Raw genomic sequence first — 27,886 nt, 5'->3', positions numbered from 1 at the left:
TACGCAAAAAAATTTATTATTCTCTTTTAAATAAATTGCCGGAAGGAAATAATTAATAAATATTAGAAATCATGATCTAAGACAGACGAAATCTGCAATAATTTGAACTTCTGATGTCTTACAAATGCGTAAAATATAGGGTGCGGCAGCGTTCATAGTAGGATATTAAAAGCACACCATAAGGCAGTAACTGAATTTATTTATTACCTATGTCAATTAATAGTTAAAGGTATGCCATTTACTAATGTGTAAGTCATTGTCCATTGCATGGATTACGTTTTGAATATGATGCCCCCTCTGCACAACACATTCATCTAGGCGGCTCTGGAAGCTTGCCATAACTCGGCGTAACGTATTCCCTGGAACATCGCCGACGGCAGTTCGGATGCGATCCTTCAACTCAGAAATGGTGGCACAACGTGTTCGGAAAACTTGCTTCAGGTGCCCCCGAAGTCGGCACATGAAAGATCAGGTGAGCGAGGCGGCTAGGAAATGTCACCAAAACGGGAAATTTCTCTACCTGGAAATGTCTGTCGCAATGGTCCGTCCATCTGGAACTTTCCCATAACGTCCCAAGTTGAAATATTGCCGAAATAGACGCTGGGTAGCAATGATAGAGTAGTTATTCTTGAAATAACTTTCAACAGCAAAGGCACGATGCTGTGCATTCCAACGATCCATATCACTGTCACACTCGAAATGGCAGCTCATTAGTACACGAATGCGGCACGAGCTGGCGCGCATTCATGCAATACGTCATTGTGCTACGCAAGTCAAATTACGCTATGAACGCTGCCGCACCGTGTATTATACTTATCAATTCCATATGTTAGTTACTATGATAGATTTCTTGAGACTTTGGGAGAATAAGTATTCATTTTGCTGACACAACTGTTTTATTTAAATGCTGTTTTTCAATTACAAAAAAAATATCGGATCTGTTATCATTATTCATAAGAAATTCAGCATTCCAAAACTTCCATGTAGTTGTAATATTTCCTGTCGATAATTAGAAGACTAGTGGAGGAGTAAATGCAGGATATACAAAATATGAAGTAAGAATTTGATTTTCAGCTCTAGGAAGGTGAGGTTATTCACACGGATGGGTAAATATTCTTCATACAAAGCTAAATTCTTAATACATAAAGCTACAAAATAACAAACACCTTGTAAGGTATATTTGCTCAGCGAAGCAATTATCGCGACTTAAGTCTGCTATAATTTCTACTTTTCATATCCCTCACCAGAATGTAAATTAGGTTTGTATGTATTTAAGCTGGGGTCTAGACGTTAAGAGTCTGCCAATCGCTTCTTGTGACTTACTCTCGCAAGGCTGCTTATATTTTGGCTTTAACTTTTCGCTAGCCGATGTTTTATCTGAGCCAACTTAATTTAGTTTATTCTATGTGTAGCTATAGACTACGTTTCGACTGAACTTTTATTTTGTTAATTTAAATATAAACAACTAATGGAAGTTTCATCTGTAGCACAAGCTGTGCCTCTCAGTTTAAGACTAAATAAAACAGTTATTTTAACCTTTGTGGTTTAAGATGTAGCGACAATTCGCTATTAGTTAGTAGGGTCTCATGACTTTAGCTTCTACTTACAACAGAACACTATTGTAAACTACTCTGCAAAATCTAAGCAGCAGTTAGAACATTGGTAGTTCGGTTCGAGGTTCGAATACTGCGAACGAGCTGGCTGCATGGGCGTTTTCGTGATTTTCCCATGTGTAACGTGTATACGAGCCAGTTTCCCCGAAGGCATCCATCCCTTTAGGCAAATAGCCCTCGTATGCTTTGCCATAATTGAATAATCCTAATTCTAAGCAGCAGTTATTCAAAATTGATTACACTGCAATTATCTATAAAGGGTCGTTACTAGCAGTCTTTTGAAGCTCAGTAAGCAGTTATCTTCGATGCGTTGTATTTTATATTCATTTAATATCATTTCTATTTGTTTTTCAATTTATGTGTAATTTCTGACTTCTTAGGGAAAGAAAAAATTGTCTGTTGTGGCTTATTTAACATTTTTTAAAATGAGGCAAACAGCATAAACTCGTTAAACAGCCGTCTTTTTCATGGGATAAAAGGCTAAACTAAAAGCATATGCTATAAGGTATTTCTCCCGCCTTCTAAGCATGCCTTCGTAGTGTAGTGGTCTGCACGCTGGGCGCGTATTCCAGAGGTCCGTGGTACAATTCCCGGCGAAAGCCTTGCTCATTTTTCATCTCTTCTGCTTCAAAAAAACTTGTCTCTACAATGTCAGAAATTTCAAGGCTACACATTTTGGGAATGGGATTGATAATGTTTTTTCCTATCACTTCGTTCAGAGCTCTCCTTCAATTAAAGAACAGAACATGCACGGCCCGTACATAATAAGAGGGAAGATCTTAATCAAGCATGCACAAATGGCATATCCATTTGCATTAAATTTGTTTATTGCATCCGGAAGCTTTATTAAGGAGGGTTTTGTGTTTATTTAACTTTTTATTTTGCCTTAAATTTATGTTTTTTTCCAACCCAGATGTCAGTTTATGTATTTAAAGCAGTTAACACTATAAGCACAGATTTGTTCAGTTCAAAAGCGAGCTTTTGGCAGCTATTGCTGATCGTCTTGCTATTACTTGTCCTAGACACTGTATAATGATGTAAATGTGTATGCTTGTATAAAAGCTCAGAATATTTACTAAAATGAACACATGTACACACGCACATACACGAAAAATTCACTCAGAAATTTCATCAGTACTCACAATCTTTTATTTATGACAGAAACATTAAATACAATATTTACAAACTAACAATACAGTCTCTTAAACCATTCAGCAACTTTGAAAAAGTTTCATCGAAATATTTATATTTACATGCTTCTTACACAAGCGTGTGTAACCGAATTTTGAAAAGGAACTTAATACACATATATAAATTAATACTTAATAGTAAGTGCTAATAAAACTTGTAAATAGCACTAATATTTTTAGTTAAATAATTCAATTTTCCTTCTATTTTACATTTAATTTTCGTTCATACATCTAAACAACTAGAAAAAAAATGCAGTAACACTTTTATTCAGCACTTATTTACAGTAGTAAAAAAATTATTCTTGCAATTATGTTAGAATAGAAAAAAGCTTTATATTTGGTTTAGATAGGACAATTTTCTATTTTCAGACTAAATGCAAGAACACAAGGGAAAAGAAGGAATAGAAAAAAAAAAAAAAAAAAAAAAAAATCCATGTATATCAACAATTTTTTTCTTTCTTATGATTAAGATCATTAAAACAATTTTATTCCATTTTATAATTACAGTCAGCAAGAAAAATATCTTTTAAAATGAATTTTGAAAAAAAATTTAGACGTATTGTAAAGAGAAAATTTTCTAAAGAGATTTCGTATACCTTACAAGGGGGGGGAGGAGGATTAGCAACGATTTTATTTGAAATGGGACTGATGCCCATATCCTTTCATCTAAGTTTCAAATTTCATGCATATGGAAAAGAATACATTCAGTCTGATTGAAACACAGTTACCAGTTTTGTATTACTAAAATCTGTTTTTTACTTTAAATCACATGAAGAATAAATATAATACTTTTTTATTGTCCGAAGAAAACATAGCTACAAAGTAATTAGCACTCTTGTAACTTAAATTCTAAATAAATCGTAAAACATTACTCTAACACATAAAACTACACATTTTAAATTTAATTAAGGAAGATAATTTTCTGTTCAAACGTTTCTGGAAATAAGATCAAAATTCAGAATGACTGCTTTTAAACTGCAAAACATTTTTCCCAAATCAAGATTACAGTTTAAGCATATCCCCTGGGAACTGGTGACCTTATATCTTAAAGAATAGTGGAGAATACTTTTCAACAAAAGGATCACTAAATTTACAGTTAAATTCTCTTAAAACAAAAATGTTCCGTTCATTTCTTATTTTTTAGGTTACAAAAGTTGGAAAACTAGCTAAGAATAAAACTTTTTTTGTCATCCCCCCCAGCCCATAACTGAAAGATTCGATATTGTATAATAGTGATAACATTCTTGATTATAAAAGTACTTTTCAACTCGACTTACTCAGGTCCTGAAATTATAGTCATCATAACATTTACCTGGCATCGATCTAAAGACTACTATAACTATAATTTTGTATTTAAACCCAAATATTCCGAATAAAATATACAAACCGAATAAATATATAAAAATCATAAAAATGACACTTTTTTGGAGATTTTCAAATGAAAAGCTCTCTAAATTCCATGTTTAATACGGAGGCTGTTCGCACATTTTTTAGACGATTTTTATTCTGTTTACAGTTAGTTCTATTACGTGGTTATGAGCCAGGTTAAGCCATGCAAAAAACGCGGAAAACCACGATGTTCCTACTCGGTCGTATGGGAAAACTAAAGTGGACAACAGCAAAACTCTTCCTGACAAAACACGAGGCGTCTAACACCTCAAGAAAGAAAAAACCAAACTTGGATAGTATTTCTGCTACTCTTATGGATATCTTTAATGTTTTTAATGAAGTAAAAAAAAAAAAAAAAAAAAAAAACCTTGCTGAATAGTCAATACTTGACGTTATTAAAACGATAACGGGCGGGTTAGGAGATTTTGGGAAGCATCTACTGTGATTTACTTTTTAAATTGTTACTGAGCCCTTTTAGATTTCCACTGATCCTTCTATGTTGTATTTTACGGTTCTTACTCATCAATCACCAGTTCGACGGCTGTGTTTTTCTGATCATCTGTTATTTTACTAAGCTTGTAGGTTTATACCCAAGTACATAAATGTTTCTCTTAACGAATTCTGCAGTGCGTTTTGCGATATCTCAAGGAGAAAGACGACGCACATTATGTTTTTCGCCTTTTTAAGATTCAAATCAGCATTAATCACTTTGCTTACTCAGTATTTTAATAATTTTTAAACTACCCTTTGACCTCGAGGATTATCTTTTGAAATTAAAGATCTTACCTTTGCGACATTCGAAACATACCATGTTTTTTCTTGGATATATATTTCGAATAATTTTTCCATTTTAAGCCAAATTTTGAAGTTATTTTCCTTTCTTGTTCATAATGTTACCTATCGCAGATTTAGATATTTATAAACCATACCCTTTCACAGCTTTTTTTAATAACTAGATAAGAATAATTTTCTTTGGAAAGAGCATAATCGTAGCATTCCATCCATGGCTTCTTTAAAACCGCCATTTTACGTGAAAACAAAATTGTCAAACAGCAGACGATAATTTATACTTTCAAACATATAGCTGCAGTTAAAAAACAATTTTTAAGCAGCCTTTTTTTAATAGCAAAGCAAAATCGTCTAAAAAGTGTGTAAATAGCCTTTATTAAATAATGCAAATATTATCACATTACTTACACAAAAATTTTGAAACATTAAAATATCATATTGGAATGCAAATTTTTCCATACAAAAAATGAAAAATATAGAACAAAACAAACATAGCAATTGCACGATTTACATTATTACTTTTTATCCTCTTCGCTCCCAGCGTATTAAATGTGATTCGAGAGCGAAGTATCACTGACCGCCCACCATATCATGTATGATACGCTAAAACAGAGTTTTATTTCAAATTTTAAATACGTATAAATTAAGTAAGAATACTTCAAAAACTTACTGAACAGAATCTCTAGATTATTAACATTACTGTGATGAATATTATTTATTATTTTATTCAACAAAAGTAAAATGCGCATAATTTAGAAAGGTTTCACACAGTGCAAACAAATTTTTGAAGATAAAAATGGCAGTAGGATATAATAAGCATTACTGTTCAAGTTCTTATGGTTTTTTTTTTTTTTTTTTTTTTGATTAATTATTCTACAGAAATGATTTAAATATGGCAATATAATCATTGTTAGTCGGTCACTTTTCAAATTGTTGCCACCAAATATTAGAGCCCTGTATCATATTTAAAGAAATTAAGTAATTGAGAATCTCCATGCATGTTTCTCGCATTGTGATAAAACAACAGTACCTAGAGCCATCAAATTTTGAATAACATACGTTTCCACCCAAATATGGGCCTCTGGAAACCCAAATTTGGAATTTGTTTTATTGTCAATTTTCTATTTTGTAAAATTTTAACAAATTTTTGGTTAAAAAACTGAACGATTTAAAAGCGAGCAATGGAAACAGTGTACGAAAAAAAATTATCTCCAGTGCGCGAGACTGAGTATTGGAAATTTTAAAATTATTTTGCGATATTGCTGTTGAACCAAGTTTTATGGTTTAAGTGCGAACAACATGATATTTAATCAATAAAGATAACACACAAAATGTTAAAAAAAACTCCCTTTTGGGTGTAATGTCAAATCTGAAAAGTTTCAGATTTTTTTTTTTTTTTTTTACTAATATTGCAATTTAAAACTTATTCTAAATTTTCACATTATTTTTAAATATTAAGATATTGTGTTTATATTATGATAAACATTATTAAAGTCACATATGCAAGACTCCAATTATTTAAATACAAAGCAGATTTTATAGGAATTACGTGCTCCTGCACACAGTGACGCTCAGCGCTCGCAGATCAAGGCGATATGAGGAAACTTCGTTTGCTCGACGTTGGAAGCGAAGAGGTTAAAACTCACATTTTACTTTTGGACCAATCTCTTAAATAAAATATTACATTAAATTGTAAAGTTATATGAACGTATATGATAAAGATAATATAACACTGCTAAATTTTTTTGCTGCAAATTAGTAAATGTTAAATTATCTTGCAAAAAAACAATAATAATTATGTTACATTTTCAGACTGTAATGAAACTAAATGAATTAATGCACAAATAGAATTGCTCTATAAAATACATTTCTAGTTTTTATCTTTGCCTTTAAATTCTGAGTAGATTTTTGGACTAAAAAATGAAAATTAAAAATTATCATACTGTATGTAGACTAGGGGTCTTCAACCCGTGGCTCGCTGAGGGCATTTTAGTGGCCCCACATTTAAATTTGAATAAAAATTAAAGAATTTTAGGAAAATTGCCTTGTCAGCTTTTGGTCTTTAAAAATTTCTTTTTTTCTCTTATTCTTGATATTTAAAACATTTTATTGACATGCTTTATATTATTTGAGATAAAATTTTCTGAAAATGACGAATTCTTCAAAAATTTCACTTTATCTTATGCAATATTAAAAGTAAAAAGTTCTCAATTCCATAAAAAGGTTAGATTCTTATTTCTAACAGGTTTGCAACAAATGTCAATCTTTCGTCAATAAATCCAAATGCCAAAGGTGATCTTGAGCGTGTCGCTACTATAGAGGGGAGCGAGAATAAATTAACATAATTCTGTTTCTCCTACCCATTCCACATTTTAAAATTCAGAAGCGTTTATGGCCTTTAAATGAGTACACAATGGCAAGCCGTGATAACAAAAAAGAAAAGTTGAAAGAAAAGTGAGGTTATTTTCAAAAAAAGTGGTTGTACATAAGGGTAAGGCAGTTTGCCTTATTTGCAATAACAGTGTAGTTGTGATGAAGGAATACAACATGTGAGAAATAGTTTACATTGGAAGGTCATTTTCGAAGTGATAAGGTGAGTGAATTTACATCAAATTAAATTTTCAGAAGCCTTTCTTCATCACATTGAATAAAAAATCTGAAAATAGTGTTCGTGTTAGTTACATGATAGCAGGAAAAATTGCTAAGCATGAAAAACCCTTTGCTGATGGAGAATTCGTAAAAGAATGTCTTAAGAGTGCAGTTGATGTGCTTTGCCCATCACAGGCTCCAGTCATATCAAATATTATCTTGTCTGGTGTGACAGAAGCAAAACGCACAGAGGATCTCGCAACAGATATATTCAGTAAATTAAAATACATATAAAAAGAATTGAGTTTTATTCTGTAGTGATGGATGAATCAACAGATACTGCACAAGTATCCATTTTTATTCGTGGCGTTGATAGACTTCACAAATGTAGAGGAATTAGCCAGTGTCTTTGCACTTAAATGTACAACACGAGGAACAGTTTTTATTCGAATCTGACACCAACTTTGGATGAATGTGAGTTATACTTCAGTAATATATCTACTATAACTACGGATAGCGCTAACATATGATTGGAGAGAAAATACGAATAACAACATTATTCAAATCTGATGTGAATGCAAGTGGAAGTAATAATATGATGACTTTCCACTGCATCACCTACCAAGAAAATTTGTGCAAGAAGTCCTTCACAAACTTTGAACATGTGATGAATATTTTTGTTTAAGTGGTTAATTTCATTCGGTCAAAAAGGACTTAATCACAGGTAATTTCACCAGTTCTTGAATGATCTGGACGCTGAATATGGTGATGTTGTGTATTATGCAGAAGTACGTTTTTTGAGCAGAAAAAAGATAATTCGGTGCCTGTTTTCTTTGAAGATCGAAGTTCAACAATGCATGGAATCTAAGGAGAAAATTTATTCATGAGTTCAGTGACGAGGAAATGGTTGAGAGATTTGCATTTCTTGTCGATTTTACAGGTCATCTCAACTTACTACTGCTTACTGGGAAAAGATCAACTTGTTCATAATATTTATTACTTTGTGAAAGATTTTGAGACAAAATTAATCTTGTGGAAAAAACAATTGCTAAATAATATTCCACTCACTTTCCGAAATTGATGGAGTGTGTGAAGAGCTCTACAACGTAGAACTCCAATAATTATATACAAAGCATTTCAAATTTGAAAGAGGAAAGCAGATTTTCTGTTTTTTGTGAAAATGAAATTTTTATGAGAATGTTCTCCTTGCCATTTTTAGTAGACGTTGGAAGTGTTCCACCTGAACTTCAATTAGACTTTATAGATTTACAGAGTGACTCTGCAGTAAAATGTAGGTTTGTTTGAAATTCTACATTAGTTGATTTTTATTCAAAGTACGTGACCGAAGACAAATATCCAGGAAGTCGTAAGCATGTACTCTTCATGTCTCTTATCTTTGGCAATGCCTAGATATGTGAAATGCTTTTTAGTAAAATGAAAATCCTAAAATTAAAAACAAGGACACGGCTGACTGACAGACTTTTGGGGAAAACTTTACGAACTGCAAAACACAGATTAAACTGGATATTGAAGCTTTAATGAAGCAAAACCAATGTCAAATTTCACATTAAAACTAAATGTAACTACTATCTCCCGCCAGCAATGTTAGTTTTTCTTTCTTTTTTTTATAATAAATGCATTTTGTAACATCGTTCTGTGCAATCATCTTTATATTTTTTTATTCATAGTTAAAAAAAGTTGCAAAGCATTTTATTTCGATTTCCATTTGACTTTTTTGGAACCAATGTATATATATACAAATTTGTAACATCATCTCTTCGCTTAGAATCAATTGTAGTCTTGCAAAACAAACCTACCTTTATTATGTACATTTTCTGACTACACTACGTTTTGACAGATATGTGGCCCACGGATCTTTGTGAATTTATTGATGTGGCCCTCGGGTGTGAAAGGTTGAAGACCCCTACTGTAGACTATAAATGCAGTACTTTAATGATAACTTTTCAGCTACTTAATTTTAGATATCTGGTACAAAACACTGTTATAATCAGCTACATTTTTAGAATTATAATGTGATGAAATGAAATTAAAGAATGTATAAAAATCTGATCATAACTGACAAGTAATTAGTTTGATATAAAAGCAAGCAACAGAAACGAATACAATGCCTTATATAAAGATACATTCATAAACTGGAAAATAAAAGTCTGCTATGTCAAGCAAATTAAAAAAAAATCTACATGCTGTTTTGATTTTAAAGTAGGAATGAAAAATGAACAATAATTTATTTATGAAAAATAATGTAACTGATGAAATGAAGATTTGAGATTCTGTACAAATGATATGCTTAAAAATGAAATTCTAGATTAGATATCATAAAGTATATAATGTACAAATATTAAAAGTTATCAGAGAGACTCCTAGTCACTCTTAATACATACAGCTCATATGCAAATCATTCTTTTCGGCTGATCTCAGTAAATATGTCCGCTATTAATTATCTCTACACCACGATGAAAGGAGATGATAAAAATAAAAATGGATGAAATTTGACAGAGCATAGCATGAAGATAGTTTTCAACTAATTTTCCTTGCTGGGTTTTTAAAACAGCACATCTGTCATAGTAACAAAAAATATAAAAAGCATGAAATAATACATGTTATGCTGTACAGATAGTATTTCATCTGAGATTGAATCATTCAAATCCTTCAGCTGTAGGAAAGACATTTTCCATTCATATAACAGCAAAATACAAGAGAGTTCAAATCATCATATTTTGCAAATCAAACACCATACTGAAAAAATATGAGAATAACAGAAAATATTTACTCATTCTTTTTCACTGTGATTTCAAATGAAAATTTATCCCCAAGTTATTTGCCAAAAAATACACAGTTGAATGCATTTACAAAAAGTTTTTTCATACTCAGTTACGTAGCAAAATTTCATCATTCAAGCACAGCTACAGGATTTAAAAAATAAAAATTATTTATTAACATGTTCAAGCCAAATTCTATCGGATTTTTATTTTTCTTCAAGGCGTGAGTGATGAATAAAATGCGATGAAATAAATAAAAAGAGAAGCAAGATTGTAAGAGTGGTTGTTGCGTCAACATTAATCGTCTTCTCCTGAGCTACTATTCTCGGGTGTTTCTAAGATGGGAAAATCCAGTTCAAGATAAACCTAAGAATACAGAAACACATATATATATATTAATATTTGACTTTAAATATATTATTTGCATATCATGTAAGTAACCGATTTTGCCTATACATCATTCTATTCACATTAATGATTTACTCCATTCGCTGCTAAAAAACTGTTGGAAAAAATAATTTCTTTCTTAATATTTTTTTAATAACCACTTTCTAAAGAAAAGCATATGTAACTAAAAGGCAAATTAACAATATTTTTAGAACCTGTAAAATGAAAGTATAGAGAAACTGAAGAAATTTCATTACTGATAATGTTAACAATTTTTCTTCAAGATAACAGTCTTTCTCTGTATAGTGAGTTACAGATTTGCTAATCTCAACTCGTAAAAATATTATGTATATATTTTAAAACATTTCGTGAGTTTCTACACTACTTTATATTATAATCCCAAACTATTGGAACTGTAAAGGCAGTTAGATGACTTACATTCCTGTCTTACCTTCTGAGTACAGTGATCACTTTTAAAGTGAAGGATTAATTTATTAATACATAAACCTGAAGGTTACACAAAACTAATAGATTAACAGAAATTAACTCCAAATTTTTCGAAAATTGCTAAAAAACATTCAAGCTAAATTAAATTATGAAATATAAATTAACAGGTTCATAAGTAAAATTTGGCTCAGGCCCTAAGTATTTTATGAAGCAAATGGGCTTACCGAAGCTAAAACTGTTAATTCAGGAAGCAGAGAAAAGTAAACAAAGTAGCATATGTAATTTAATATTTTCAACAAAAAGGTTTCCTCTTAAAATAAATAAGTATTTTAAATAAACAAGTCATAAAAAAGTACTGGTTGAGCTTGCCATAAAAGCATATGTTCTTTGTAAGGAGACCAACTTTCCTTCATGAAACTACGATTACAATTATTTTTAAATTCCTTACTAATCCTATATTCTAAATTTAATAAATGTTAGAGAAAATCACTTAGCTGGAAGATGGTCACCCCATTACCACCAAAATAGTAAGATTTTGAAGTCTTCCATTATTTTTTCTGATGGTGCAATCATCATTTGCAATGCAGTAAAAATCCCTTCACTTGGAAGATATTTTAAGACACTAGTTACTCATTTCTTGGTACTCTGACATTCATCGCAAAAGCTCGTTAAATCTGTAAAACAACTTGGCTAAAATGGAGACACTGTAAATACCCTTTGACAATTTGATGCAACAGGCTCCTCTTCTGTAGCTCATACAATATGGTCAAAGTGAAGAATAGCTTTAGTGAATTTCTTACCAAGTCTCTTCTGAAGTTACAGTAGGGATGTCTAAATGTGATAGAATTTTCATATCTCTCTTCTACAACTAGTGCAATTTTGGGTGAGCATGCTGTTGCAGTTAACAGACCCAAAGCGAAACTGAACTCTAGTATACAAATTCAGCTTTGTGGGTCACAGACAAGGAGACACGGATTTTAACCAAACTGTGAATATTTTCATTTCCATTTACTTAAATAAACAAAAGAATATTTCTATTTTTTCTTTGCATTGCTGTTATCTGTTTCACTGCTGGTCATGAAAATGGAAGTGGTGGAATGAAAATGAACTACTAAATAGAAGCGGAAAATAAGATATTGCTGCTTATGAAATCATTCCCAATAGATTTGGGCTCCATAAAGTTTGTCAAAGATAAAATCCAAAGCAATTTATAGTATAACACTATTGGGTTGCAATGACACCATCTTGTGTGTGTGACTACGCTGGCGACATAAAGCGGAAAATGAAACGCTTGTCGAAGACGAAAAGTCATTCAAACGAAGATGCAAGCAAAGTCTGCATTTAGCCAATACAATTACTGAAGAGAAAAAATTCACGTGATACTAATAAAAGGTTGCAAGTGCAAAGCGTTTCATCTGCTGTTTAGTAGTTTGGTCAGAAGAGTGTCACATTTGGTTCGTTTTATTGTGAAATTTTGTGTATTAAGCAATTTGACAAAACTGGATAATAAGATTAAACAGTTACTATATGCACAAAGTAAGTTTTAATGCAAATTTAGGGATTTAGAGAAATTGTTTTTAAATATAGTATAAAAAGAGAACTGAATAACTTGAAACACCATCTACCATATAATAAATCACCACTTAATCAACTCCCTTTGGCTTGTTTACGTGTGGATGTCGGAATACGTGTAAAGGAATCAGTATAATAAGCAAAACAGCTTATAACTGATTATAAATTTAAAAAAAAAAAAAAAAAGAAAAAAAGAAAAAGAAAAAAAGAAAAAGAAAAAAAAAAGAAAAAAAGAATTCATTCAATAAAATTTATTTATTGCAAGTTTAAATTTAATGGACTGTACTTTCACAGCAAAAGATTAAAGTGAAGCTGTCTTTCTGTTAAAAAAAAAAGTAACTATGCCATTTTATGTATGAAGTGTAAATATGTTAAAATATTACATTTTGATCTGTACTGCTTTTAAGCGATTGCTCGTTTCTATTAACTGAAATGCCACCAATTTCTGTATTCATTTTTTAAAATGATATTTCTGAATTAACATATGCTTATTATTAAACACAAATATTTATGCCCTGTGAATATCAGCTCTTTCATTCAAATTTATTCTGTGAAGAGAGGAAACACTTAGGAAAGATGGCTATAATTCTTTAGATATTTTTTATTAAATATGCAAGATATTCAGGGCATGATTGAAAAATTTAAGAAATATTTAAGTTTAATAATGTTTATGTAAGTTTTCTGGTAAGAATATTCTTTATCCCAAACATTCAATGATTAAACTCATTACTTATCGAACCGTGTTTCTTATTAGCATTAAATATCTTTGCAGGCTTAAAACAGAATATTTACTCGTATCATTGGTTGGAAGTTGACGGTTTCGATACTTCCAAATTAATATGCAAATAATTTTTGGTGTATATTTTTGACTTTTGAATTTAGGATGTGGTTCAAACTTTGGATAGTTTATGTAAAATTAGGTACAGAATAAAATATGCAAAGAGGTTTAAAAAAAAGATATAATTTATACAAGAGGTGCAAATATATCATTATATAATGGGTTACTGATTTCTGTGTGCAGTGCACACTTTTAAACTAGAACCGAAAACAATAATAATAGATAAAATGATTCAGGATTAAATATTAGAAACGAGTTTAAAAAAAAGAGGAAAGCTACTGGTAAACCGAAATTCGCACAGGTGGAAAAAATTACAGTGGTTAGAAGCGAGGTCTGACATTTTCACTCGCAATACAGCGGGCTGACCACCCAACTAGCTGTGACAATCTTTCCGAGGGAAAATAATGGAACAGACAGAAGTCGCTGCAACTGTAATTTTATTAATATTCAACAAATGAGTGTTGTATGACCCAGGTTGTAACTGTCCTCGAAAATTTCATAACTAAATTTTATCGAACACTTTCTTAGTCAATTCGTTTATTTCAGAAATTGTCATTTTGTTGAAGTTAGATTTTGACATATTTGATATTGAGATACTTAAAGAGCTTCTTGTTACGCATAAAATTGTGAGTATTAAGGAGAATTTTGTAAGGCATAGGTTTGATTTCATAGAAATTGTTATTCATTGAAGTTCTTACTGCTTATGGTGTCCCATACAAGGTGAAGAATATGGTTATATCGGTAGGATCACAGCAGTTTGTTTTTCCCCTTTTATGAGAGTTTGAAATTTCTACCAATATATGTTTGACAAAAATGAGGATGCCGTAAACAATGCAGATGATCTTATTAATGTGGGCAGTTACAATATCTTTAAATAAAAATTCATCGCTATGTGATTCCGACGTCATATTGGAAAGTGTAAACACGAATTTTTTTTCACATTATGACACGCGATAAAAACTCAGTCAGCTGAGTGTTTGCTCAAGTCGGTTGTTCACATTGGCTGTTTGCTCATGTCGCGAATAAAAAAGGTTAACACGAGCGAACTCAGATTTATGTCTTCTGCATAATGCGAATTTGAATTGGCAAAAAAAAAAAAAAAAGGGCGGCAACTGCATCACCAGCACACTCGAGGGGGATGGTCCTTCAGATGATATAAACTGAGGTGATGAAATTTGATTAGCCAGAGAGTAAACAGCAGGATATGAAATGGAAAACATCCACAATCGTCCAGCATCAAAATGTTTAAAAACCAAAATATGCAGGAAAACTAATGAGACTCACAGAGCCCATAACTGGAATATTATCAGGACAGGTGCTCATACATAAAATATATTTGCTACAACGAGAGGTTTATCAAAAAGTAATTTCAAATAGATGCCGAGGATTACTCTCGAAATGCGATCGTTGTATAACAATACATGTCCGCACTGTTGAAACCCCTCCAGAAACTAATGTAATGGCTTGTCCCTTTTTTTTTTTTTTTTTTTAAGTACAATCCTACTTTGCATCTTTTAACTATCACTTATATTATTCACTCAAAGTACCATTAAGTTCCGTCAATTTACATTGTACCAAAAAATGCCTCATGCCTACATCACAGCTCATTCGGAAAGTTCTTTATGGGAGCTTACGGAACCTTGCGAAAACAGCATGCATTAAAAAGTAAAAAAATAATCTCAATGCAAATTTCCTACTTTTACTGAAGTACCCTGCACAGCTACAATATTGAAGGCACCTGCAGATGACGATTATACAATCAGATTAAGTCCGATAACACTTACCCATGATAAAAGTCTAAAATTACTTTTACATGGCAAGTTACAGTTTTTTACAATGCTTCTCTTTATTTTAATACACTACAGCACAGTGATTCCTTAATCGTCAGCTGAAAAGAAACGTTTTGTGGCAACATTCAAACCAACCCTGAATTGGCATGCCTCAAATCCCCACCGTTGCTATAATTTGAATCACATAAATGTTGCTTTAGTTTTTGCTCAGGAAAGCTCAGAGAACGTTCCACCTTGTGTTTCTTCATTTCCGACATCAATACTCTAGGCGTAGGACCTTTAGCTTCCCCTTCTTTTCATCCAGTGTTTTCCGTTTACCTACTTCCATGGCAATCTGAAAAAGTGGCGTTCATCTATTTTCCATCTAGATTTTGACACGGTTCTTTAGTGGCCACATCCACATTCCTGGGTATCTGGAGCATTTGGGAAGGGGACATCTGGAACTTCAAAGGACACTCTTCCCTTTTAGACATGGCAACCCACTTTTTATGTGTGGCAGAGGAAGTACGATATTATCATAAACTGCAACCATGCGTCCATGAGTACTAATCTGTGCTATGCCTTTTCTTCTCAAGAATTCACTCACCGAACGACGCTTAACAATTTCAATATTAAATTTATTAATGACTGACACCATTTAATAACCCTCTTAAAAATCAAGCAACAATACAAAACACTGTATACTTTTTTTTTTTTTTTTTTTTTTTTTTTTTTTTAAATTTCCAAACAACAAGGAAAAATTTATTTTTAATGTGTTTTGTCATTCCACATATATTGCAACATACTTAAGCTTAGAATTTATTGAACACTCTTCGAATGTTTGTTTGAATACAGAAGTTTTTTTCCTTTTTTGTATTGCATATAACTTCAAAAAATAAGTAATCAGTTCATTGTGTTACTGTTAATCAAGTATTCGGTTCAGAAGCTTACTTTCGGAATAATTAAGATTAATAAAGCTAATATATTTTACTTTCCTCTCTCTCTCTCTCTGGCATACTATTATAAACCTGAATGAATATCTAATAATATGTAGCTAAACACAAAAATTTTCAAATTATGTCTTTAATAATACTCTGAAACATGCAGTATGAGATAAACATAAAAATAAAGCATGTCATAATTAATGACAATAAACGAGTTAAGATTATTTAATGGAAATAGCTGATTATTGCAAAATAGAAATAAAACATTACCCTTTCTAATGAATCAAGGAGTATCGAATCTAAAATTCTTGCAATTTCGGTAAAAGTAGGACGATCTACAGGATCCTCTAGCCAACAATGACGCATCAGCATATATATATCCATAGGACACTGGTCAGGTTTGTCCAGTCTATGTCCATCTTTCAGTTTTTGGTAAAGCTTTTCACACGGAATTGTTGGATACGGAGTACCCCCGAGTGTGAAAATTTCAAACAGCAATATTCCAAAAGACCACCTGCACGATTGAAACATAAAACACGTTATTACACTTTTAAAAGAAAACAAAAATTATTGAATAACTAATACAAACTAAAACAAAGGAAAATTGCTTTTTACCTTCTGAAACTAAATAGAATAGTAAGGGTTGAAATTGTAAGGGTGGAAGGGTGGATGGAAGACAATCAATGTTAAATTACACACAGAGAAAATTAACAGAATATTACATGTTATAATGAGTAATCTATGTAAATTAAAATTTCGTTCATTTGGAAGTGAAATACAGAACTCGTCAGTTAATATGATCTCGCCAATCATTTGTAGAAAGTATAAAAATAATCGAATGTTATGAAAAAGGAATTTTATATTAAATTTTTTGCTAATAATAATAATACATGTGTGCAGTAATAAACGCTATGCTGAAAAAAAAGAGGAAAGTATTTATAATGGACCATTTACATTACTTTCGTAGCACATGGTGATATTTTTTTAATATTTAATCTACATTTGAAATGCGGCTGATATCTGCAGACCTCATAACACAAAATATGTAACGCTGAGAGCATTCATTGTGTACTGGTGGAGATTTCGAGGGTGCTTCAAGCGCAGTTTGCTTTTTTTCAGCGATTGTTATTTTTCGCTGTGAACTGAGAGTGAAACTTTGTACTGAACGTAAGGTTTAGCTGCAATGTCTTTATCAAATGCTATCCAATATCTGTATTCTTACAAAGGAAAATTTTACTTCTTCAGGTAGGTCAGATAGACACGCCATTTCTCTTAGAAATTCTTTTTATTGTATTCACCATAATTTTCCATGATTCCATGAAAGGTTCAAAGTGTCCAGAAGATTTACAAAAACAAGCAAACCATTCATTCATCTACAGCAACAGTAAACGTTAACCATTTTTTAACCACGTTTTTGCTTTTCGACGCATTACTGAAACAAATGAAAGTGCCAAACAAATATTGTTTGATATTACCTGTCCGAGTACATAGACATGTAAAAGAACAATTCATAACTCTGTGTTTTGGCATATTAAATGCCTTATTTTCTTTCTAAAATATATAGTCATGTCTATGAAAAAGTGAAAATTACTTTCAAATTCACTAATTCAAATATTTTTTTCTAAACTCTTTTGGTTGAGATTTTACTGTAACTGTACGCTTGTTTTACTGTTCCCTTTTATAGTTCTAGTCTATTTTATAAGGGGCCCATCAGCGGCCGAGCGGTAAAGTCGCTGAACACTGGTAGTTCGGTCTGAGGTTCGAATCCCGTGAACGGGCTGGCTGCATGGGCGTTTTCGTGGTTTTCCCCATGTGTAACATGTATACGAGCCAGTTTCCCTTGGAAAGTCCTCCACGAAGGCATCCCTTCCCTTAGGCAGATAGCCCTAGTTGCTTTGCCATAATTAAGATAAACCAAACTATTTTATAAGGCATTTTCTCCCTCCTTCCAGCATGACTTCATGGTGTAATGGTAGCAAACTCGGCGTGTATTCGAAAGGTTCAGGTTCGAGCCTCTGAGAGACTCTGCACATTTTTCACACCTGCTTCAAAAAAAAAAAAAAAAAAAAAAAGTACTGACTCTACACTTCTTAATTTAATTAAGATATTCATGTTTTCCTATTTTCGCACTAAGTAGAATCTGTTGGAAAACTTTTCCAGCATTAAAATATTATATACATTATATGCATTAAGTGAAAATTTAACAAGTCTCAAAGCTTAGCTTACTGTTAGTCCCCTTTCCGTTACTGAAATATCAGAATGACAATGAATAATATGAAAAAACTATGAATGTAAATTATTGTCCAAGGAGACTGATAATAACTGTTAATCGGAAAATCTTTCTAAAGATTTATTTATGAAAAGCAGTATGAAATTATTCACTTAAAATACGATGGAAATTAATACTTACTCATAATAGACTGGCAGGCAGATAAGAATATAAAAATAAATAATTAGAAATATTCATACTTAAAAGTTTCTAAAAAAATTAACTCATAAATTTGAAATAAAGTTATTTTTCAATCATGTACAATTTGGTGATACAAAGTACAGTGCAAAGTCCGAAACTCGGCCGTCCAATATCTGGACGTCAGGACCAATAGCTTAAATAAATAAATAAAATAATGTAAAAATATACCCCTTATAAAGTCTAGGAATGAAAAATACAGTACTCAACAAAATGAAGTGGATATAACGTAAATGTGATTTTCCCCGAACTGAGATTTGTGCGAACTACTTTCAAACAACTGCTAGTCTCATCGTGACTAATGTCGTGACCACACTAATTGACGTTGTAATGATGTTGGTGAGAATTACAGTTTCGACCTCTGAGTGGTTGTGGGCATTTTACTTGGAGGTTAGCATTTTTCTAGCTGACCTAAAGAATAAGTGAAGTTCCTACGTTACCATGTCTACATGTCATATTGCTAGATTTAAAGTGATGGTCTAAAATCCAGAATCACAGAAGTCCTGACTTTTCCGAATCTCAGTCTTTGCACTGTAGTGATTAGTGAAGGAAGATTAAATAATTCAATTCAAAAATTCAATTCCTCAATTGAATTGAGGAATATTCATATAACTTTTAACACAGAAACTTTTATACATCTAAATTTTCGTAAATTTAATTCTAAATAGACAAAGTCTCTTGCGAGTGATGCAGTGAACTTCTTGCATACTGATATTTTTCGCACACTCCTATTTTTTTTTTTTTTCCTTTAACAAAATGAATACAAAGTTATGATATCACAGCCATTGCGAGGTAAAAAACTTCAATTCAAATATTAAAAGCATCAAAACTGATTAAAATAAAGTAAATTACCAGTTTATTGATAACAGCATGTTTGTAACAATATGAGTATTGGGTACGAAACACATATTAGGGAAGCAATAGATGCGTTTATGCCACACAGTCTCAGCAAATGTCTAATATGCATATAATTTGGATACTAAACTGACTCAATTCATCCATATTTGTGCCCATTTTTCCTATCTGTTTTGCCTAAATATCATGTACCCTTTAGTTTTCGTAGATCTAAAGTAAGCTGGCAAAACGGGATATTACAAGTTTGTGCCTTCTCTCCGCACCGTCTCTTCATCACAATAAACCCAAGGCTCCGCTTGAAAAATTCTGTTATATCTGTTATCAGAGCTAAATTTCAAAACCGCGACATACACTACCCGACATTAAAAATGCAGCAGTGCCAGTAATGCCTCTTTATTTTATTTTATTTTATTTTTGTTATTCCAGAGTCCCAATACTGTTTTTACCTTAATTTTGTATTTAAAGCATCTCATTTATATTTTAATTTTATTTATTGTGATAGATTTAACATAATATTTAAACACAGGAAATGATAATAAAGTATTTTGGTTTGGAATAATATATGAATTTGGTCACTAAATACAATACCGAACATTGAAAATGAAACACAAAGTAGGGGTGACCAGAAAGTCATGAAACTCGGGAAACAGAGAGGCAGCAACGAACATCAAGTGATCTTCATTTCCAAATGATGTCCCTGGACGGCTATACACAAAGTAACACGTCTAGGTACAGAGTCAATGACACTACGGATGGTGTTCTGAGGAATGGTTTTTCCATTCCTTGTCAATCATTTGCCACACACAGTTCGTCGGCAGGGTTTGCAAATAGCGTCCAATCATATCCTAAATGTATTCGATTGGTGAGAGATCAGGAGAAAAAGTCGGCCAGGGAAGCATCTGTACAACTTGCAGAGTAAGTTGGCTGATGCGAGCAGTGTGTTGTCGGGTATTATCCTGCTGGATAAAGGGCATTGGGCATTCTCTCAAGGTAGGGGAGTGTCACAGGCCGCAGCACATCTTCCACGTACCGTTCGCTCCTCGTAGTGCCCTGAATGCGAACTAGAGGTGACTTGGAATGGTACACAATTGCGCTCCAAACCATGATGCCGCGTCCTCGCACGGTGGAGCGCTCCACAATTGCTGCCTGATTGGACCTGTCTCCACATCGACACCACACTAGTACGAGGCGACTCTTACTGAAGAAACAGAAGAGTGTCTTGTCTGAGAACACGACTCTGTGCCATTCCGTCGTCCACATCGTTCGAACTTTGCACCATTGCAACGTTGGCGTCTATGATGTGAGGTCAATAGCAGACTTTATAACTGATGCCACGAGTGCTGGACAATAGCCACCAACCGACGGCAAAAGGTTCTTCTCGATGTGGGAACATCCAGGGAGTCTTGAACATGCTACAGGATGGAGGTAGAAGTGGCTTGCGGGTGCACCCAGGTAGAAATGGCTTGAGCGTGCGCCACCGCTGATTGGTAAATGTGTCGATCCACGCGTGATGACGCCATTCTGGTTGTACCGGCACCCCTCAAACTTGCCACATTTCCTTCTTCCAACTATCGTCGCCAAATAGGGTGCACTACGAAGGCGCCCAGGTGTGCGCCGTAAAGATTTCCCGTATGGACCAACCTGGCTTTCTCAGTCTGATTACCATGCCCCTCGTAAAATCGCCTGTCCGTTTTAACTGCCTCCGTTGACGATGGCTTGGCATTCTTTGCTATTACATGCGTCCTCTGAGACAAAAATAAATTTTCTACGATGATTTCCTTAGCAGAAGTAACGCACGAAAATTGAACATCTTGCAGGTTCTTTCCCTTATAGCTTCTTCAACGCGCGCTTTAGAGCTGCACATTTCACATAACTCGGTGACATACGTCCACCCTGAAATTTGCATAATTTCGGAATACTTTTTCTTGGTGTTGCATTTTCAATGTCAGGTGGTGTATGTCAGATAATCGTTTCAGTTGTTAGCTCAAGTCGAACACCGTGAACATGTCCTTTACATTGTGCATATGTAGAGCACTTGGACAGTATACTCCAACTTGTACGTATAATGAGAATTATGTATATAAGCGGTTAAGAAAAATAAAGGCAATTCCTGTAACATAAAAACTGAATCCTTTAATTTACTTATCTTGCTAGAAAATTTTCATGATTTCTCAATTCAAAAGATTATGCCTAAATTTCCCATAAAATACATGCATGAAATTGTCTACACAGTTCATCTGTTTTATTTTCAGCTAATCGTGTTCTGCAGTTTTGATTGAATGGTTCTACAGTATTGATTATAAGCAAAAATTTTGAAAATATTTTTAAAAAGCAGAAAAATCATTCAAAAATATTATTTTAACAAAGTTCGATAACAAATAAGCAGATACATATATGTAAGATAAATTAGTTTTATAATTCAATTTAACAATAGGTTTTTAATTCCTCATTTTTAATTTTAGGCGTTTTATCTTTGTATTCTAAAAATTACAGTAACTTTCCTGGACTGCGTCGTTTCTAGATCAATCTATGATGCATGGCTTGCGTTACGCTAATGATGCAGCTAATTGGGAACTTGAACTCACGACTTTGAGAACTGAAACTTTTCTAACCTAAACTAAAACGTTCCTCTTGGCAATCTTCCATACTGGATAAATGCACACTTTTAGCTTCACTCTCTGTGCTGCTTGGAGGCAATATTGCTGTGCTCTCTTCCTACCGCAATAGTAAAGTAAATGTTCTGGAAATAGGCACAATTAAAAGAGTTGAGTGAATTGTGGCCACAAGTGCCAATTTAAATAAAAATGGAATTTAATCTGCCAAGTTTCTTAGTTATTATGGATAGCATTCTATGCAATCAGAATTGTCCTTCTTCAATATGGACATACGATCTGACCTCTCTATGTAATGCGCAATCAGTATTTCTGCGTTTCTGCACCTCACTTTCCCACTTCAGTACTTCTAAAATTTGTTTTCGTTATTGGTGCATTCAAGGAAAAAAATGTTACTCAACTTGAGCAATTGATTCAGCAGTTATATCCCAAAATATAGCATGCTTAAAATTAAATTTCTTAGGAATGAAATTGCAAATTGTTTAATATTTTTTAAATCACATGAGATAATAATATTTATTTAAAGTTTCGACTACTCACGGTGTACATGTGAAACCCTTACAAAATGAACAAAGATATCTGAACATCTTTATATTATTATCTTAGTTTTAGAATTTTATTACACATATATGTGCAACTAATATAAATCACCAGCTTATTACATTCAAAAGTGATAAAGATTCATCGGTACATTTTTTATGGGAGAAGGGTTTTAAAGTTTCCGAAGTTTAAATCTTCTTTTGCGGACAGTATTTAAAGCAATATGTCACGTAGTACGTCCTGCTACAGAAGGTGTTTACACATTTTTAGAATGATTTCAAGGCCATTTAATTAATGACTAAAATGTAAAGAGTATTTTTATTAATGTATAAAAATACATGAACACCCTTTGTATGTATTCGGCATAATCCAGATTTAGCCCAAGTGCCATCGCAGCAGTTCCAGAGTTGATGCACGTACAACCAAACAGCTTCCCTGACGAAGGGATAGAAGCTTAGAATGCCTTGAAGTTCAGGCAGATGTTTTTGATAATTTCTTTAGTAACTATTCCAGTTCTTCAGTCATCCCATTCATTCAGGTCATAATTTGAATGTCTCAGTAAATTACAGAAGGTGAAAAATTATGAAATCTCCTATACAGAATGTTGTCACAAGAATGGCATCCTCTTCATGATTTACGCTTCACCATTGCTTCATGATTTTATATAAATTAATATAATGGGACATTTGTGTTCCTTGAAGTTTTGCAAATTAATATCAGAGTAATGCCTTTTGTGTCATGAACTGTCATGCGGCTTATGCGCAGTATTTCTTAAGATATTTATGCACTTTCTCCTTTTTTAATGGCCAAAATTTTTACTTCACATATATGAAGGAATACACATTACAAATTACCGTCATTGATTATGGTTGTATTACATATATAAAAATAAATTTATGCATAAAAATACTCGTAGCATTCAACAGATAAAATTTATACTTCTGCCCTTTAAAAGCATTGGCGTACCACACATCTTTAAGAATCCAGAAGTTATGTTAATAAACATATTTCACAAGATAAGTTGTTATATAAAAGAAATGAAAGCAGTTCATGGTGAGGTACAAAGCTCATTTAGTAATGACCAATTGTTTGAGGAACACAGACCAAAAAAAGACAAAGCCGTATTTTATATAGCTATTATTAGATTCAGGAAAAATTTCTTGATTTATATTTTACATGAAACAGCTGTTTCTAGATATTAACATAAATGAACAGAAATTACTTAAAATCTTGCTTTCCTTAGTTGGTATTCTAGTAGAGGCAACATGACATAAAACTGAAGTATGAAACAACATTCTTGGTTTAGCTTTAATACGTATATAAGATTTCAGTGTTCCAGTACAGTACAGTACAGTTATGCACTTTCTCCTTTTTTAATGGCCAAAATTTTTACTTCACATGTATGAAGGAATACACATTACAAATTACCGGCATTGATTATGGTTGCATTACATATATAAAAAATCAATTCATGTATAAAAATACGAGTGATTTTTTATATATTTAATGCAACCATTTTCAAAACTGTAGCTTTCTTACACTGCAGCATTACATGATAATATTTAAATACAACACAGGTATGCAGTAAATGAAAAAGAAAATCAAAGCTACGTACACATCAGATTTACAGCTGTAAATTCGCTCAGACAAAGATTCGGGCGCCATCCACTTTACTGGTAAACGGCCCTGTAAAAAATTTACTTTTACTTTAATATAAATTATATTAAAAAAAAGGGGATGAATTTCAACAAAGTGAGACAGTAGAATAATTTAAAGTTATCAAAACTAAAATTAATTAATATCTTACGCTGGTTGTCTTTTTATAGTAATCAGTATTTTGAATGTCCCGTGCTAAACCGAAGTCTGCAATTTTTGCTACGTATCCTTCAGTTAGAAGAACATTTCGAGCAGCAAGATCTCTGTGAATATATCTCTTCGAAGCTAAATATTCCATGCCTCTTGATACTTGGTAAGCAAATGAAATAAGGTTTTTGAGAGTTAGTATTGTAGGATCACTGTTCAAAGTTATTGGTTGTTCATATCCAGATGCATCAGTAGGCCGGTGTAACCTCAGAAAATCCCTAAGATTCCCTCTTGAAGCCATTTCGACGATGACATATAATGGTCCTATAAGAAAAGAATTTTTTAATTTTTATGCTTCGCACAGATATGCAAATTTAGTATGCTTTGTGTAAATGAAAGATAACACTCAAGATTAAACATGTCATATATCTCAGACTGTAATATATAGGATAAAATGTTTAAACATAACAAAAATGTCTTCGAAACTATAAATGTATTCCTTTTAGAAATTAAAAAATAATTGCGCGGCAATAACACATCGCTGCGTTCACAAAGGCCTGCTTGAACTAGAAGCATGCCAAACATGAAGAACCTAAGAAATAATGGTAATGCATATGTAAATGTTTGTCCCTTTCCACTCCTCTGAGCAATACCTAATTTAAAGGCTGCATAATTATTTATTATGCTGATCTTCATTGTTGCCTCATTGTTCATTCCTTCATTGCTCATTTTTAGGTTTAATTAATTCAAAATAAAACTTTATAGGAAAATTAATTCTTGCTTATAAGTGGGAATTACGAAAATAAAGCTTGAGCAATTTACACCAAAAGTCAGTTTCTCTCCGGTGAAAAATATTTATAGCCATTGTTTGTGCCCAAGAGATATCAGACTGATACTAGTTCCCAAAATGGTTGGTTAGGCACCCATAGAGCTATCAGCTTTAAAAGGGATGCCTTCATAGGCGGCTTTCATCCAGGAATGAATGTAATGACTGCATCTTTTTGTCCTCTTGAATACGGTGACCTTCTATGTATATCTTGAACTTGACGAGAAAACTGATAAGAGTGAGATGACCACTGCCCATATCAGACCACTGCCTACGAAACTATTGAGAGAATATATCCCAGTAACCTCTGGACACAGGTTTACACGGATGGATCCATGCTTGAGCGAGGTACTGGAGCTGGTGCAGAAACATATTGTAATTATCTTGCATTCTATCAGGCAGTGGGAAGAGATACTATCAATTTTAATGGTGAAATTGTTGATATTTATTGCTCTGAATCAATTAAGCACTTGGAAGAGTAATTTACCTCGGGCTATTATTTTGTCTGATAGCAAAACCGCTTTGCATGCTATCTCCAACAATAAATTTTGCACTTCCGAACGAATTTACGAATGTAGGAAGATTCTCAACACTCTGGCTGACTCGTGCAGTGGATTCCTGCTCATTGTGGCATCGAGGGAAATGAAAGAGCCGATTTCCTGGCAAAGAAGGGAACGACTGTTCCACTAATAACCATATGGCTTTTAATTCTGAAAAACTCCTAATTAAATTAGAATTTAAGAGGAGGTTTGCCTTCTGCCTTTCAAATGAAGCTAACGGAAAGGCCTGGGAGTGTTTCACCAGACCAAAGCCAGTTATTCCAGATTTTCCTCATCCTGTAGCCGTGGCGTTATTTCGTCTTTTGACTGGGCATATTTGTCTGAACGCCCATCTTTTTAAAATCCAACTTAAGGACTCTTCTGTCTGTACTCTGGACAGTCCATGGATAAGAAGCACATTCACGAATGCATTGCACTATTATCTTTTAATTCTTTTGTGCTTAAGTATTGGGAAACAGAGATCAAGACTAATGGCTTAGTAGCTAAATGAAAGGCATTTGTAAAAATAAATAAAACAGGTGGCTGTCTAATGGGATATTGTTTAGTGTTCACATTACACTAATAAGGAAGACTACGAAAATCCCGCATAACCATGTGTTTTACTGGTAATACGTTTAATAATATTATAAGGTACACTGCGCCAAAAAAAGGGGGGCAGTTCTATATCTCCCGTTCTAGTGGGCCGATTGACGAAACTTGCTTCTTTCATGTCTCGGAAGCGCGACTTAGGATAAATGTTAGATTTATATACAGCATTGTTCTAATATAGGTATTTTGACACAGACAGACGTTCTCTGAAATAACATGCCAATTTTTTTTCCATATTTCAAATCTATAATTCAAATTATGTCAAATTGCCAAGTTTTATAAAAATCGCTCTAGTAGTTTTTAAAAAATTAGTTCTCATTATTCTACCGTACACACCGTACAGGGCGTCGTGCAAACAAACCACCACCGTGCAGTCTTCTGGCCACGGTAAAACGTGATATCGGTCTACCAGTCGCCTGTGTCGTGTGTCTAGCGATTTCTCCCGCTGTCTGCCGCCTGTTTCTTCTGGCCTGTAAGGCAATATACCGGTCATCTGCGGGTATGGTTCCTCGTGGACGACCACTACTAAGCCCACGGATAGCTGTTCCTGTAGTTTGAAATTGTCTCCAAAGTCGTGAAACGATGCTGTGAGCAATTCCGAACTTTGCAGCCACACTTGTCACACTGCGGCCTTCCTCCAACTTCCCAATGATTCGACATCGGGTAAAAGCATCCAGATGTCGTCTAACAGATTGATTATTCACCATTTCTCGTTGAGGCAGCAACTCGGTGTGATTTTAAATGCTATACGGCGTGCAATCTCTTTGCCAGAAATACTGATCTTACACCGACAACATGCTTTATACTACTCAGACACTCCCCATTACGTCTACCTGCATATCTGCGCGTGTGCTACCGTACATCACCTTACTTAATCTCCTGATTGGTCTTTCTGTCCGCTCTGCCTCTTCGTTCAGCTGATATGCTAATTTTTAGACTTCGTCCTTAATTTTTGCACACCAGTGTAGATCTATGAATATCTCCTTTTTTATTAAACTTATTTGATTTTTCCTTTCATATTTCGAAATTTAGGTTCATTCCAAATAAAATTCACCTATTTTTATGATTTATCTTTTAAATTTAGTATTTTTAAATAATTTTATATAAATTTTTCGAAAAAAAAATTGAATTACAACCTGTAAAAGTCTTGCCATCATCTTAAAGTAGATGCATTTCCAAGCACATATGCAAACAATTAAGAGTTTCCTATTCAAAATTTCCTAAAATATACGTGAATTTACATTTTGGCGCATTTTGAAATTTGGTATATTTATTATAAGCGATAATAACGAAAATGTGGTTTTGCGCACTTTGTTAAAATAATTTGA

At 33.1% G+C, this 27,886-nt stretch overlaps 1 protein-coding gene across 3 annotated transcripts in view; it reads right to left on the bottom strand.

Moving 5' to 3' along the window:
• Positions 1-2,739: 2,739 nt before the first annotated feature.
• Positions 2,740-27,886, bottom strand: part of LOC118200307 (fibroblast growth factor receptor 3-like) — a 142,524-nt gene continuing 117,377 nt past the window's right edge. For all 3 annotated transcript variants that reach the window (XM_085809556.1, XM_085809555.1, XM_085809557.1), the window contains 4 exons: positions 24,589-24,908; positions 24,397-24,467; positions 16,578-16,821; positions 2,740-10,716 (listed from right to left, as the gene is read on the bottom strand). In XM_085809556.1, coding sequence (XP_085665682.1) covers positions 10,648-10,716; positions 16,578-16,821; positions 24,397-24,467; positions 24,589-24,908 — 704 coding nt within the window. In that variant the 3' untranslated portion in view covers positions 2,740-10,647. The remainder of the gene's footprint in view (positions 10,717-16,577; positions 16,822-24,396; positions 24,468-24,588; positions 24,909-27,886) is intronic.

Source organism: Stegodyphus dumicola, chromosome X2, assembly GCF_044657685.1.
Source record: "Stegodyphus dumicola isolate Sdum_Otavi_A_Nest chromosome X2, ASM4465768v1".
In the NCBI taxonomy this organism is placed as follows: domain Eukaryota; kingdom Metazoa; phylum Arthropoda; class Arachnida; order Araneae; family Eresidae; genus Stegodyphus; species Stegodyphus dumicola.
Note: the sequence above shows the minus strand (reverse complement) of the source record. Positions and strands in the feature narration are given on the sequence as shown.